Genomic DNA, 14,959 nt, shown 5'->3' on the forward strand with positions numbered 1-14,959 from the left:
GATAAGAAAAGGTTGAGTCTCATTATGGCTACAATTAGTTGTTCTCAAATCGTGATGGCTCATGGAAAATCAACTATGCATGTCCCTCGTTAGATAACACCCGGCGGCAAAGCCAGCAAACGGCCTTGCGTAGACCGCGCACGTCGTGAATGCGCAACACGCCCAACTCCAACTCTCAGCCAATGAAAAGTCTTACTTTGACCCTGAAGAGGGCGCTGTTTACGTTTTTTGGCGTCACCTAAAATGCAGGGTTTCCATTGGTGGAAAGTTGTGGCGCTGTATAATTAATAATATTCCAGAAAAAGAACACTAAGCTCTATACGCGCGCATCCGCGTCTGGTGGCGCGGTTTGTACGCATACGTTACCAATGGGTACACATGCAGGAAAATAAACAGAACATGCTTCATATTTCAATTTGCTGTTGCTAGTGCAAGATATACGATTTCCAGCTTTTCAAAGTTTCAAAGTTTTACAGTTCTGCATCTTATCAGCAAGATAAAAACGGACCGAAAATGAGTGACGTAAACCCAGGAGGTAAGACACTTATCGACTACAATAATTAGTACAGTTATTGCTTTTTAGAAACATAATTCAGATCTGCTTTTGGTTGGACTCGAGCAGAGAAATTTTACCAGTGTTTTTTTTTCTTCATGTTTATGGTTCAACTCATTTCAATTTAATAAACAAAATTATTTCCAAATTGGCATATCTTCAAAAGACGAACAGAGTATACTACCAAAACCGGCTCTTTTCAGCGCAAACACTAACTACAGAGATCAATACATGGTTGTACCCACGAGTTACCTATGTATTTAAATTTCATTCTTATTATTCACACCATGCTTCCAACATCATTAAGAACATTCCATTGTATCTCACACATTATAGCACAACGGATCAATGAACTGATCCGGAATTATGATCCGCCACAGTCCAATGAGACCGATCCAACATGTGAGTGTGTAGCTGAAAGAATTGCCATGGTAATGAAGATGCACACCCCGGAAGAGCAGGTCGTCATCGCTAATTCCATCGCCTCCAGGATCATGAAGGCCGGGGAAGTGGATGTACCGTCCGGTGTAGATCACAAGAAACATGCAAGTATCTACACGTGTCATGAGGATGATCGCGTTACCATGGTGACTGATAACAAGGAGGAGGAAGACGGTGGTAGAAGTCATGCGCAGAAGAGGGAAGCCTCACAGGTGAGTTTTATTTGATAATCTTGATTTGTATTTCACAAAAGTGAAAATTCATTCGAAATTGTAATCTCAAATCACAATAACATTAACCAAATTGGAAAGGCCATGATAAACAGGTCATTTCAAAGATGACACAAATTTGTCATGTTTTGGTAAAACATAAACGTGTAATAAGATTCATGCTTTTACCACCGAATGCAAGAAACTTCCAAATTACTGCCCCTGTGTGCTCATGATATGACTAGAAGCTGGTTGGTTACGATGTTTCAAACTGCATAGTCAACGGCAGAATACTAGAGAGTTGTTTTAAATACTGGCTGAAATATATCGAGGAGAGCGACAACCTATATTATTATTGATAAGTTACTGAATTTTACTCCCGATACTTTTAATACGAAAGGTATGGGAAGAGCCATCCAAGCTGGTTTCCGATGAGACAAGCCCGATAGTCAGCGTATCTCATCACCTAGAAACAACCAAAGAAGACGAGAGGAAGAAAACAAACGGACAAGAGGAGGTGAAGACAAAGGGAGAGATATATAAAGAAATGAAGATAAAGGTGATAAAGATCGAGAAAGTTGTAGAGGTGGAGAGCATTGTTGAAGAATACTTCCAACAGAAGGAACAGAAAGAGGAAAGTTGTGCCAAGGTAGAGATGGTAAAGGGCAAGGAGGGGGAGCTCAAGATGATGTATCAGTTTAAGGAGGAAGCAAAGGTAGATCATGTAAGTATATTTTAAAGTATGATTTTAAGAAATGTGTTTCCTTATTCTCATTTTTAAAGGCAGTGGACACTATTGGTTATTGTCAAAGATCAGTCTTCTTTACTTGCTGTATCTGATCATATATGCATATTTCGATACCTCCAATTCTAAATCTGAGGTCTCGAAATCAAATTCGTAGAAAATTACTTCTTTCTCGAAAACTTCAGAGGGAGCCGTTTCTCACAATGTTTTAAACTACCAACCTCCCTCCATTACTCGTTACCAAGTAAGGTTTTATGTTTTAATATTTATTTTGAGTAATTACCAATAGTGTCCACTGCCTTTAAGACACATGATCATTATGTAAAACAGCCGTTGTGCTGATTGATATGTGTACCATGTATAAAGATCTTGAAATAAAAACAATAAAACAATTAAATTTAATCCTCAGGAGATGACAGATCGAGTTGAGGAGATGAGGACTGAGGAAACCAGGGCTGAGCTAGGAGACGCAAATGGCAGCGAGGTTGAAGGGATGGGGGATAATTCAAAAGGAGAAGAACAGGTTGCTCCAAAGAAGATCGGAGAGCCAGTCCAAGATGCAAATACAAATGAAATCAAGTCCGAAGTAGTGAAGAGAAGGGATGGAGAAATAGGGGAGATGGGTGAGGTGGGCTCAAAGGTGAAAGAGGAGGTTGGACATAACGAACCGGTTGAGGGGGTGACAATGAAGGAAGAATGGAATATAGAGGACCAAAGGAAAGATGAGGTAGTTGTGGAAATGAAATTCAAGAATCAACCAATGGGAGATGGGGATGCTGCGGCGAACTGGGCAACCGAGGAAGGAGAGATTCTGGAGCAAGAAGAAGATGAAGAAGGTAAGGTTCAGATAATTAAAGTCTGGATAAATTAATATTGGAAATTCCAAGAACATGTTACTCTGAAAAAGTAAACAAATGAGAAAAACAAATCAAAGTAGATCATCGACCAGCATCACTCTCGTAAGCTTGTTAAGTTTTAAAGAAAGCCAGTATACACGTGTTGTTTTTAATAAGATGCTCCAGTGGGATTCGAACCGATGTATGTAAGCACTGCACACTCAGAACTTTCCCGAGCTCTGTGAAAAAAAAAAACCCAAACGAACACATTACTCGAATGGGGTTGGTTCGAACCGAGAACTTTGCAACTCAACAGCAGTGTCTTACGAACTATAGGATATTTCAAAGACATTTCTTGTTGAGATTAAACTTGACGATTGTTGATTCTTCAGAGTTGACGTCTTGGTCGAGCATTAGTGACCTGGATACGGTCTCATTGCTCACGAGCATCTCGTCATTGTCATTTGGGGAAATTATCAGCGTGTCTGGGGAGGACGATGGGGAGTTGACTGCCGATGAGATAGGTGATGAAGTGTGGGATGATTACGTCAATGGTGACATTGAGGGTAAGGGAGGATCTATAAACTAACAAAGACATCTTCTTATTTAGAAGGAAACAATCAAACATCCAGACTAAAAAAGAGATAAAGATATAACTTACACGACATTGCCAATAACATGTTAAGATAATAACACCAGAATTTACAGCATCGCAAAATGTTTCTCCTGAAGACGAGCGAAATATCTATTCGAAACGTCGAGACCAAACCGGCACTTCTCAGAGCCAACACTCTCCCACACAAGATATTTTCAAATACTAATACAAATGACTGCCAAAGTACTATGGTTAACTTTTCCATCACAAATCTGATTTACTGTTGTATATGTGTTGTTAATTCTTCGGATAGATAAAAAACATTTCACCAGGCGTAGTCCAGGAAAGTACACGTCCAGTTTTACTTCAATTCTCTGGACTGCTCCTGGTCAAGATGATTGTATTGTCCGAATGTAAAATAAATATATACAAAAATATTTTTAAAATTATTCTATATACGACATGAACCGTTTAATTTCTTTGGCGACGCCAGCAATTAATTTTGTGAAACAGAATAAAAAGAAAGTCGTCTTATCTTAATTTCACAGATGAAATCAAAGATGAGGCCTCTATTACCTCGAAGATATTCATCCTTGATGGAGACGATACTGCACTTCAGTCAGCTGATGATCAGACTGACCTGATATCGATTTGCTCAATAGGTATTCATAAATAAACAACATTGTACAAGACTCGAGTTTGGGAGAAAACTCCACAAGACTACGGTTTTTTTTTTATAGCTCTACACTTTTACTGAACCAGAATTTGTTGAACAACACAGAATCAAAATGTGAAAAACAGAGCCTGAAACAGTTTATTAAAATGCATTTAACTGTTTAGGTTGATCTCATCTGGCTTTTTCTGGTATGAAGCTGAATAAATATACTTTATTACGCAACAGAAATGAAAGGTATTTTCCAGACTCAAGATCAGCATTTGAAAGTTTATTTCTGTTCAAGATTTGCACAGTGACGTATTGATATTCAATTGTAAAACACAAGTCTGCCATACTTGTTTGGTCAATAGTTTACTGGCCCGCCACTAAAACCACTGGCCTCGGAGTTTTTGAGTTTTGATCAAGATTCCATTTCGTTATCTTCAGGTCAAGGGCACACAGAGGTGGGTTCAACTTCCAGAAGAGGATTCTGGTCTAGAATCTTCGGCAGACGCCAAAGTAAGAGAGACAGAAAGATGAAGAAGATCTCAGTAGAGCAGGGGATCAAAACGAAGAAATATTCCAAGATGGCGGGAATCATGTTCGCCTGCTGCTGTGTGCAGCCATTAGATTGATAGCAATTATGTTGTCAACACCGGGGGACTCCCTCCAAACAAAACAAAAATATTTTTTATAATTAGGTCGAGGCCTAACAAATAATGTCAAATAATTAATATAAAATGAAAGGAAAAACAAACAATGAAAAACTGCATTCTGTGATGGTTGATCCAATGCGACGAAAGTGCTTATAATCGGAATATTTTTGGAAAGGCTCGGTTTAAGGCCTTTTTTTCGGTCGTGCAACGTGGATTACATCAGGCCGCGTATCATCAAGTGTTACAAATTTTCGGAATAGTTTTTGTCAAAATCAAATATTAATTTTGGACACGCTCGGTTTATGGAACTTTTTTGGGGTCGTGCGAAGTTGAATTATATCAAAGGACTTCACTTAAGATGATGAGATCGGTAGATAGGAAACAAGACGAAAGATATTGTGATTAGAATTGCATGAAATTGTGGTAATGAAATGTAAGGTAGACTTCAAAACCCATGAATAACGGAATAAGAAGTGTACGCCATCAAGGGACTAGGCCTACCGAACCTTCATCTAGAAACAGACCAATGTAACTGGTATGAGAAACATCAGAATGATAACTGATGACATTTAAGACAAAGGAGTGCAGTAGTTATGAGGAATCTATTGCTTGTGTTTCTGTACGATAACTGTCAGAACTCACCCGTGAAAACTTCGGGAGCGCGGGTAGCATGGACTGTTTTACAATAATAATAACAATTTGGGGGGCTAATCATCCTTACTCGCAGCTAAGAGCTAAATTGCGAAATGACGCGGCTACGACGTGTTCGAGGAGCATGCATGCAGGAGCGCCTTTGGCTGCCAGCCACATCAACCCATCCATGACCACGGAGCACAGCCAGAGATCGAAAGTGTTTGATTATCCCAAAGGAGGAAAACCAGTTGGTCTGTAAAACCATCGTCGCACAGCAAAGAGCCAACGCACAACTCAACTCACTTGTGGCCCTGGCCGGGTATCGAACCAGGGTCACCTTGGTAAGAGCTGAGCACTTTACACAACAAGCCAACCATGCCAAGTCTTGATGTAACTAATCGGTCACAAAGGTCCCCTTATAGGTCCAAAGAATAAAAACACAGTTCATACTGACTTAGTTCCCAAAGTCATAAAACATAGTTCTTATGCCCCCGCCCCCCGATGTCCTCCTATCATTAAGGGTGGCATGGTTGGCTTGTGATTAAAGCGCTCAGCTCTCACCAAGGTGACCCTGGTTCGAAACCCGGCCAGCGTCATATGCAAGTTAAGTTGTGCGTTGGTTCTCTGCTGTGCCATGGGGGATTTCCAGACCATCCGGTTCTCCTCCCTCGCGAAAAATCAAACACATTCGATCTCTGGCTGTGCTCCGTGGTCATGGATGGCTTGATGTGGCTGGCTGCCAAAGGCGCCCTTGCATGCCTGCTTCTCGAACACGTTGTAGCCACGTCCTTCACAATTCAGCTCTCAGCTGCGAGAAGGGATGATTTAGCCCCCCAAACTTATTATAAAATATTATATTACAGTTCACGCTACCTGAGCTCCCGAGGTTTTCACGGGTGAGTTCTGAGAGTTATCGTACAAACACACAATCAATAGATTCATCATACCTACTGCACTTCTTTGTCTTAAATATCATCAGTTATCATTCTGATGTTTCTCATACCAGTTACATTGGTCTGTTTATAGATGAAGGTTCGGTAGGCCTAGTCCCTTGATGGTGTACACTTCGTGTTCTGTTATCATCGGCTTTCAAGTCTACCTTACATTTCATTACCACAATTTCATGCAATTCTAATCACAAAATATTCCGTCTTATATCATATCTACCGATCTCATCATCTTTAGAGAAGTTCTTTGTGTGCTCTTTGCAGCATCTTTAGCTGAGCGTGTTGGTTTAAATGGCACAAAACCACGGCACGGGTCGCAACACCAACTCCGGTGAATTGTTGCCTTCGCTTGTGCTTTGCAATGCAACAATCACTGCGATTTGGTATACTTGCAAGACTTCAATTCCTGCAAGGTTTTAAGTCTGCTATTCATTTAATTACCATAATTTCATCCAATTCTGATTTCAATATTTTTCGTCTTATTTCTCATCTACGGATCACACTATCTTTGATGAAGTCCTTAGTGAGTCACAAAACCACGGCACGGGTCGCAACATTTCTGGGGAGACTTTGCGTTACTGCCTACAACTTTGATTTGCCATACTTGTAAAACTTCAACTCTTGCTGGCAAAAAAAAGTATCTTTGTGTTTCCATTCATTATTGGTTAAAGTTCTTTGGGTTCATATTGATGATCGAGAACCGCTGTGGTTGATTCTAAGGGTGCCGCGAACGGTTTGCCGCTTTAAAAATAAATTAAAAAAACACTAATTTGCTTATGAACAAATTCTGTAGTTTGGGGAAAAATCACAAAATTTCAAAAATGTCGAAGATGCAAACTATTGAAGACTTATAGCAGAACCAAGTGCATCAATTAACTTTCTAAGTCTATTCTACTCCGACTACGTACCAATATTTTCGGAGCAGTCGAACAAACCTTTTGTTATCACAATTAATTCTCCTAAGCTACTTTCGACGCATTGTATCAACCAATCACAGAGCTCACCAACCATGACGTCACTCTGATTCATTACTCACCAGTCACTGCCGTTTTGTCATTAAAACTATGCAGTATGAATTCATGGGAATATTATTGTGTGATATATTCACATACAATCAGTGTTTCGTTGGTTGACTACTTTTGTACGAATTCGATGGGGCCTATCTAATTTCTAGAAGGCATTGAATTCACAAAGAAGAAGTTGATTTTAAAATGTGCATCAATCTTAACTGCTATGCAGCTAAGTGTGGTGCCACAAACAAATCTCTCTGTGGGCATATTAACAACTCATCTTAGGATAAATCTCACTAGGTCTGAACCCTATGGCTCGATTTCACAAAGAGAAAGTTTATTAATTTTAAAATGTGCATCAATCTTAACTGCTATGCAGCTAAGTGTGGTGCCACAACAAAAACCTCTCTGTGTGCTTATTAACAACTCATTTTATGATGATCTCACTAAGTCCGAACCCTAGGCTCGGTTTCACACTCAAGAGCTAATATTGATCTGAACAGCCTATCAATATAACCTGCTTTAAAGGCGCTGGACACCATTGGTAATTATACTCAAAAATACTTATACGGGTCAAAAACATTGTGAGAAAGGGCTACCGCTAAAATTACGTAGTTTTTGAGAAAGAGGTAATTTCGCACGAAAATAATAAAAGACTTCAGGCCTGAAGTATTTTATTAGGCTTCTCACAGCAAACAAATTTTCTTCTTTCATCATTCTCTTGCAACTGAAATGACCAATTGAGTCCAAATTCCCACTGTGTTTTTTTTTTTAATTATATTATTGTATGCATAAATTATGTTGCGATACAACAAGCGAGAATACTTGTCTTAAAAAAAGTGTCAAGTGCCTTTATTTGTTCATAGTGTGATGTCACAATAGGCTTTTAAATCACAAATATTGGCAATATTGACAACATCGTTTTCAGGCGAATCTCACTGTTTTGTGAAATCGAGTCCAGCAGGTTCATATTACTATAGGGTTGCAATATTCGGACAACGTTCAAAACCAAAATTCAAAATCAAAATTCAAAATCTAAATTTGTTTTATACCAGCATTTTATATAAATCATGGCTACTTATTTTATAAAAAGTACTCGGTAAGCCTTTGGTATCGATGTACACAAATATGTTCTTTTGTATCTCTCATCATGTTGTCCGAAGCTTTGATATTGTAAGGATGTTTCTACACATCAAGCCTAACTATCAGGTTATTTTTTGTAAAATAAACTATTAAACACAAAAAATTATATATACAAACAAACAACCTTTGTGTCTGTGGTTAATTTGTGTGTCCATATGTCGTAACTAATCACGATACAGTCGACGGTGCTACCAGTGAAGTGGCTTGTTATTGTTAGTTTTATTGTAGCAGGAGATGCTGCCAACGCCCCCCCCCCCCCGGATATTCTGTATGTCGTGCCACTCCCCCCCCCCAAAAAAAAAAAAAACAACAACAACAACAACAACAACAACATCAAACAACAAACCACCACCACCAATATGGGTGCTCCTCACTCTAGGTCAAAAGTCATGAACCAAGCTGCTTAACATAAGTAAGACCGATAGAAAGGTTTGCGGTAACACCATGTAATGACTATCTCTCAAAATCTTTTGAATAAGAACGTTTTTGGGTCATGTTATTAATAGATTGTGTATAAACAATGAATCTTAACATGGAGGCTCTGCGCTTCAACTATTGATGAGATTTGATTTAAGCATTAAAGTTGGAGCTATTTGGCTTGGGAATGAGAGGAATGCCTCATGGAAACTGGCAGCGAGTCGGTTTGGAAAAACCAGCAAAGGAGCAAACCCCATGGAATATCCAATCCCTCCTCTGGAGTAGGGGTAAGCGGGAAAACCCTTGGGTATTCTTGAACTGTGTAAACGGAACCCCGTGCAAGCGACAGTGTGAAAGTGCGCCGGGGGTAACCTAGTGGGGTAAAACAAAAACTCCCTGGCCTCACTCCTTATACACAAAATACAGTGTAAAAGGGGACTTGGACGCGTTCATGACTGGTGAGTCTATCCACTAAACAGTCAAGGAAAATATGTACGATTGATAAGAAAAGGTTGAGTCTCATTATGGCTAAAATTAGTTGTTCTCAAATCGTGATGGCTCATGGAATATCAACTATGCATGTCCCTCGCTCGTTAGATAACACCCGGCGGCAAAGCCAGCAAACGGCCTTGCGTAGACCGCGCACGTCGTGAATGCGCAACACGCCCAACTCTCAGCCAATGAAAAGTCTTACTTTGACCCTGAAGAGGGCGCTGTTTACGTTTTTTGGCGTCACATAAAATGCAGGGTTTCCATTGGTGGAAAGTTGTGGCGCTGTATAATTAATAATATTCCAGAAAAAGAACACTAAGCTCTATACGCGCGCATCCGCGTCTGGTGGCGCGGTTTGTACGCATACGTTACCAATGGGTACACATGCAGGAAAATAAACAGAACATGCTTCATATTTCAATTTGCTGTTGCTAGTGCAAGATATACGATTTCCAGCTTTTCAAAGTTTCAAAGTTTTACAGTTCTGCATCTTACCAGCAAGATAAAAACGGACCGAAAATGAGTGACGTAAACCCAGGAGGTAAGACACTTATCTACTACAACAACTAGTACAGTTATTGCTTTTTAGAAACATAAATTCAGATCTGCTTTTGGTTGGACTCGAGCAGAGAAATTTTACCAGTGTTTTTTTTTTTCATGTTTATGGTTCAACTCATTTCAATTTAATAAACAAAACATTATTTCCAAATTGGCATATCTTCAAAAGACGAGCAGAGTAGGCCTATACTGCTCTAAACGTCGATACCAAAACCGGCTCTTTCTCAGCGCAAACACCAACTACAGAGATCAATACATGGTTGTACCCACGAGTTACCTATGTATTTAAAGTTTATTCTTATTATTCACACCATGCTTTAAAACACCATTAAGAACATTCCATTGTATCTCACACATTATAGCACAACGGATCAATGAACTGATCCGGAATTATGATCCGCCACATTCCAATGAGACCGATCCAACATGTGAGTGTGTAGCTGAAAGAATTGCCATGGTAATGAAGATGCACACCCCGGAAGAGCAGGTCGTCATCGCTAATTCCATCGCCTCCAGGATCATGAAGGCCGGGGAAGTGGATGTACCGTCCGGTGTAGATCACAAGAAACATGCAAGTATCTACACGTGTCATGAGGATGGATGCGTTACCATGGTGACTGATAACAAGGAGGAGGAAGACGGTGGTAGAAGTCATGCGCAGAAGAGGGAAGCCTCACAGGTGACTTTTATTTGATAATCTTGATTTGTATTTCACAAAAGTGAAAATTCATTCGAAATTGTAATCTCAAATCACATTAACATTAACCAAATTGGAAAGGCCATGATAAACAGGTCATTTCAAAGATGACACAAATTTTTCATGTTTTGGTAAAACATAAACGTGTAATAAGATTCATGCTTTTACCACCGAGTGCAAGAAACTGCCAAATTACTGCCCCTGTGTGCTCATGATATGACTAGAAGCTGGTTGGTTACGATGTTTCAAACTGCATAGTCAACGGCAGAATACTAGAGAGTTGTTTTAAATACTGGCTGAAATATATCGAGGAGAGCGACAACCTATATTATTAGTGATAAGTTACTGAATTTTACTCCCGATACTTTTAATACGAAAGGTATGGGAAGAGCCATCCGAGCTGGTTTCCGATGAGACAAGCCCGATAGTCAGCGTATCTCATCACCTAGAAACAACCAAAGAAGACGAGAGGAAGAAAACAAACGGACAAGAGGAGGTGAAGACAAAAGGAGAGATATATAAAGAAATGAAGATAAAGGTGATAAAGATCGAGAAAGTTGTAGAGGTGGAGAGCATTGTTGAAGAATACTTGCAACAGAAGGAACAGAAAGAGGAAAGTTGTGCCAAGGTAGAGATGGTAAAGGGCAAGGAGGGGGAGCTCAAGATGATGTATCAGTTTAAGGAGGAAGCAAAGGTAGATCATGTAAGTATATTTTAAAGTATGATTTTAAGAAATGTGTTTACTTATTCTCATTTTTAAAGGCAGTGGACACTATTGGTTATTGTCAAAGATCAGTCTTCTTTACTTGCTGTATCTGATCAAATATGCATATTTCGATACCTCAAATTCTAAATCTGAGGTCTCGAAATCAAATTCGTAGAAAATTACTTCTTTCTCGAAAACTTCAGAGGGAGCCGTTTCTCACAATGTTTTAAACTACCAACCTCTCTCCATTACTCGTTACCAAGTAAGGTTTTATGTTTTAATATTTATTTTGAGTAATTACCAATAGTGTCCACTGCCTTTAAGACACATGATCATTATGTAAAACAGCCGTTGTGCTGATTGATATGTGTACCATGTATAAAGATCTTGAAATAAAAACAATAAAACAATTAATTTTAATCCTCAAGAGATGACAGATCGAATTGAGGAGATGAGGACTGAGGAAACCAGGGCTGAGCTAGGAGACGCAAATGGCAGCGAGGTTGAAGGGATGGGGGATAATTCAAAAGGAGAAGAACAGGTTGCTCCAAAGAAGATCGGAGAGCCAGTCCAAGATGCAAATACAAATGAAATCAAGTCCGAAGTAGTGAAGAGAAGGGATGGAGAAATAGGGGAGATGGGTGAGGTGGGGTCAAAGGTGAAAGAGGAGGTTGGACATAACGAACCGGTTGAGGGGGTGACGATGAAGGAAGAATGGAATATAGAGGACCAAAGGAAAGATGAGGTAGTTGTGGAAATGAAGTTCAAGAATCAACCAAAGGGAGATGGGGATGCTGCGGCGAACTGGGCAACCGAGGAAGGAGAGATTCTGGAGAAAGAAGAAGATGAAGAAGGTAAGGTTCATATAATTATAGTCTGGATAAATTAATATTGGAAATTCCAAGAATATGTTACTCTGAATAAGTAAACAAAATGAGAAAAACAAATCAAAGTAGATCATCGACCAGCATCACTCTCGTAAGCTTTTTAAGTTTTAAAGAAAGCCATTATACACGTGATCTTTGTTAATAAGATGCTCCAGTGGGATTCGAACCGATGTATGTAAGCACTGCACACTCAGTACTTTCCCGAGCTCTGTGAAGAAAAAAAACCCCACACAAACACATTACTCGGATGGGGTTGGTTCGAACCGAGAACGTTGCAACTCAACAGCAGTGTCTTACGAACTATAGGATGTTTCAAAAAAAATTCTTGTTGAGATTAAACTTGACGATTGTTGATTCTTCAGGGTTGACGTCTTGGTCGAGTATTAGTGACCTGGATACGGTCTCATTGCTCACGAGCATCTCATCATTGTCATTCGGGGAAATTATCAGCGTGTCTGGGGAGGACGATGGGGAGTTGACTGCCGATGAAATAGATGATGAAGTGTGGGATGATTACGTCAATGGTGACATTGAGGGTAAGGGAGGATCTATAAACAAAGACATCTTCTTATTTAGAAGGAAACAATCAAACATCCAGACTACAGAGATAAAGATATAACTTACACGACATTGCCAATAACATGTTAAGATAATAACACCAGAATATAAAGCATCGCAAAATGTTTCTCCTGAAGACGAGCGAAGTATCTATTCGAAACGTCGAGACCAAACCGGCACTTCTCAGAGCCAACACTCTCCCACACAAGAGATTTTCAAATACTAATACAAATGACTGCCAAACTATTATGGTTAACTTTTCCTTCACAAATTTGATTTACTGTTGTATATGTGTTGTTAATTCTTCGGATAGATAAAAAAACATTTCACCAGGCGTAGTCCAGGAAAGTACACGTCCAGTTTTACTTCAATTCCCTGGACTGCTCCTGGTCAAGATGTTTTTATTGTCCGAATGTAAAATAAATATATATAAAAAATATTTAAAAAATTATTCTATATACGACATGAACCGTTTAATTTCTTTGGCGACGCCAGCAATTAATTTTGTGAAACAGAATAAAAAGAAAGTCGTCTTATCTTAATTTCACAGATGAAATCAAAGATGAGGCCTCTATTACCTCGAAGATATTCATCCTTGATGGAGACGATACTGCACTTCAGTCAGCTGATGATCAGACTGACCTGATATCGATTTGCTCAAAAGGTATTCAGAAATAAACAACATTGTACATGGCTCGAGTTTTGGAGAAAACTCCAAAAGACTACGGGTTTTTAGGATAGCTCTACACTTTTACTGAACCAGAATTTGTTGAACAACACAGAATCAAAATGTGAAAAGCAGAGCCTGAAACAGTTTATTAACATTCATTTAAAGGTTTAGGTTGATCTCATCTGGCTTTTTCTGGTATGAAGCTGAATAAATATACTTTATTACGCAACAGAAAATAAAGGTATTTTCCAGACTCAAGATCAGCATTTGAAAGTTTATTTCTTTTTAAGATTTGCACAGTGACGTATTTATATTCAATTGTAAAACACAAGACTGCCATACTTGTTTGGTCAATAGTTTCCTGGCCCGCCACTAAAACCACTGGCCTCGGGCAGGTTGTTCAGTGTAGCATTCACGACATGTTGTACTGTGATTATTTAATTTTGCCTATTCTTTAAATTAGAAGGCTATAAGTGTATACCTGGTGGAAAGTGATACTACTCCCCCATCCCCCTGAAAACAAAAAATTAAATTAAACTAAAACAATAAAAGTAATATTTGAGTTCTGATCGAGATGCCATTTCATTATCTTCAGGTCAAGAGCTCACAGAGGATGCTTCAACTTCCAGAAGAGGATTCTGGTCTAGGATCTTCGGCAGACGCCAAAGCAAGAGAGACAAAAAGATGAAGAAGACTGCAGTAGAGCAGGAGACCAAAACGAAGAAATATTCCAAGATGGCGGGAATCATATTCGCCTGCTGCTGTATGCAGCCATTAGATTGATAGCAATTATGTTGTCAACACCGGGGGACTCCCTCCAAACAAACCAAAAATATTTTTATAATTAGGTCGAGGCCTAACAAATAATGTCAAATAATTAATATAAAAATGAAAGAAAAAACAAACAACGAAAAAAAATACATTCTGTGATGGTTGATCCAATGCGACGAAAGTGCTTAATCTGAATATTTTTGGCAAGATCAAAGAAATAATTTTGGAAAGGCTCGGTTTAAGGCTTTTTTTCGGTCGTGCGAACGTGGATTACATCACGCCGCGTATCATCAAGTGTTAAACAATTTCGGAATAGTTTTTGTCAAAATCAAATATTAATTTTGGACACGCTCGGTTTATGGAACTTTTTTGGGGGTCTTGCGAAGTTGAATTATATCAAAGGACTTCACTAAAGATGATGAGATCGGTAGATAGGAAACAAGACGAAAGATATTGTGATTAGAATTGCATGAAATTGTGGTAATGAAATGTAAGGTAGACTTCAAAACCCATGAATAACGGAACAAGAAGTGTACACCATCAAGGGACTAGGCCTACCGAACCTTCATCTATAAACAGACCAATGTAACTGGTATGAGAAACATCAGAATGATAACTGATGACATTTAAGACAAAGAAGTGCAGTAGGTATGAGGAATCTATTGCTTGTGTTTCTGTACGATAACTGCCATAACTCACTCGTGAAAACTTCGGGTGCTCAGGTAGCATGAACTGTTTTACAATACTAATACTAATTTGGGGGGCTAATCATCCTTACTC

The 14,959-nt window shown here is 39.1% G+C and overlaps 2 protein-coding genes across 3 annotated transcripts; both read left to right on the forward strand.

The window, feature by feature from the left end:
• Positions 1-394: 394 nt before the first annotated feature.
• On the forward strand, positions 395-5,099 carry LOC139936294 (uncharacterized). Of its 2 annotated transcripts, none has more exons than XM_071931080.1 (7): positions 395-535; positions 890-1,206; positions 1,604-1,927; positions 2,358-2,784; positions 3,177-3,350; positions 3,928-4,041; positions 4,482-5,099. In XM_071931080.1, the coding sequence occupies exons 1-7, from the start codon at positions 514-516 to the stop codon at positions 4,667-4,669; spliced, it is 1,566 nt and encodes a 521-aa protein (XP_071787181.1). In that variant the 5' UTR covers positions 395-513; the 3' UTR covers positions 4,670-5,099. The 2 variants fall into 2 exon arrangements, with proteins under 2 accessions (XP_071787181.1, XP_071787182.1); XM_071931081.1 differs by having other exon boundaries at positions 1,604-1,918.
• A 6,060-nt stretch (positions 5,100-11,159) lies between these two features.
• On the forward strand, positions 11,160-14,643 carry LOC139936280 (uncharacterized). Its single transcript, XM_071931071.1, has 5 exons — positions 11,160-11,290; positions 11,722-12,147; positions 12,543-12,716; positions 13,289-13,402; positions 14,004-14,643. The coding sequence occupies exons 2-5, from the start codon at positions 11,724-11,726 to the stop codon at positions 14,189-14,191; spliced, it is 900 nt and encodes a 299-aa protein (XP_071787172.1). The 5' UTR covers positions 11,160-11,290; positions 11,722-11,723; the 3' UTR covers positions 14,192-14,643.
• Positions 14,644-14,959: the final 316 nt, after the last annotated feature.

The sequence above is a fragment of the Asterias amurensis genome, chromosome 4, assembly GCF_032118995.1.
Source record: "Asterias amurensis chromosome 4, ASM3211899v1".
Taxonomy (NCBI): domain Eukaryota; kingdom Metazoa; phylum Echinodermata; class Asteroidea; order Forcipulatida; family Asteriidae; genus Asterias; species Asterias amurensis.

Coding starts and splice junctions, on each gene's coding strand:
- LOC139936294 (XM_071931080.1), top strand. CDS start 514: ATGAGTGACGTAAACCCAGGAG. Junction 2,785..3,176: donor GCAAGAAGAAGATGAAGAAG/GTAAGGTTCAGA, acceptor TTGATTCTTCAG/AGTTGACGTCTTGGTCGAGC. Junction 3,351..3,927: donor CGTCAATGGTGACATTGAGG/GTAAGGGAGGAT, acceptor TTAATTTCACAG/ATGAAATCAAAGATGAGGCC.
- LOC139936280 (XM_071931071.1), top strand. CDS start 11,724: ATGACAGATCGAATTGAGGAGATGAGGACTGAGGAAACCAGGGCTGAG. Junction 12,717..13,288: donor CGTCAATGGTGACATTGAGG/GTAAGGGAGGAT, acceptor TTAATTTCACAG/ATGAAATCAAAGATGAGGCC. Junction 13,403..14,003: donor GATATCGATTTGCTCAAAAG/GTATTCAGAAAT, acceptor CATTATCTTCAG/GTCAAGAGCTCACAGAGGAT.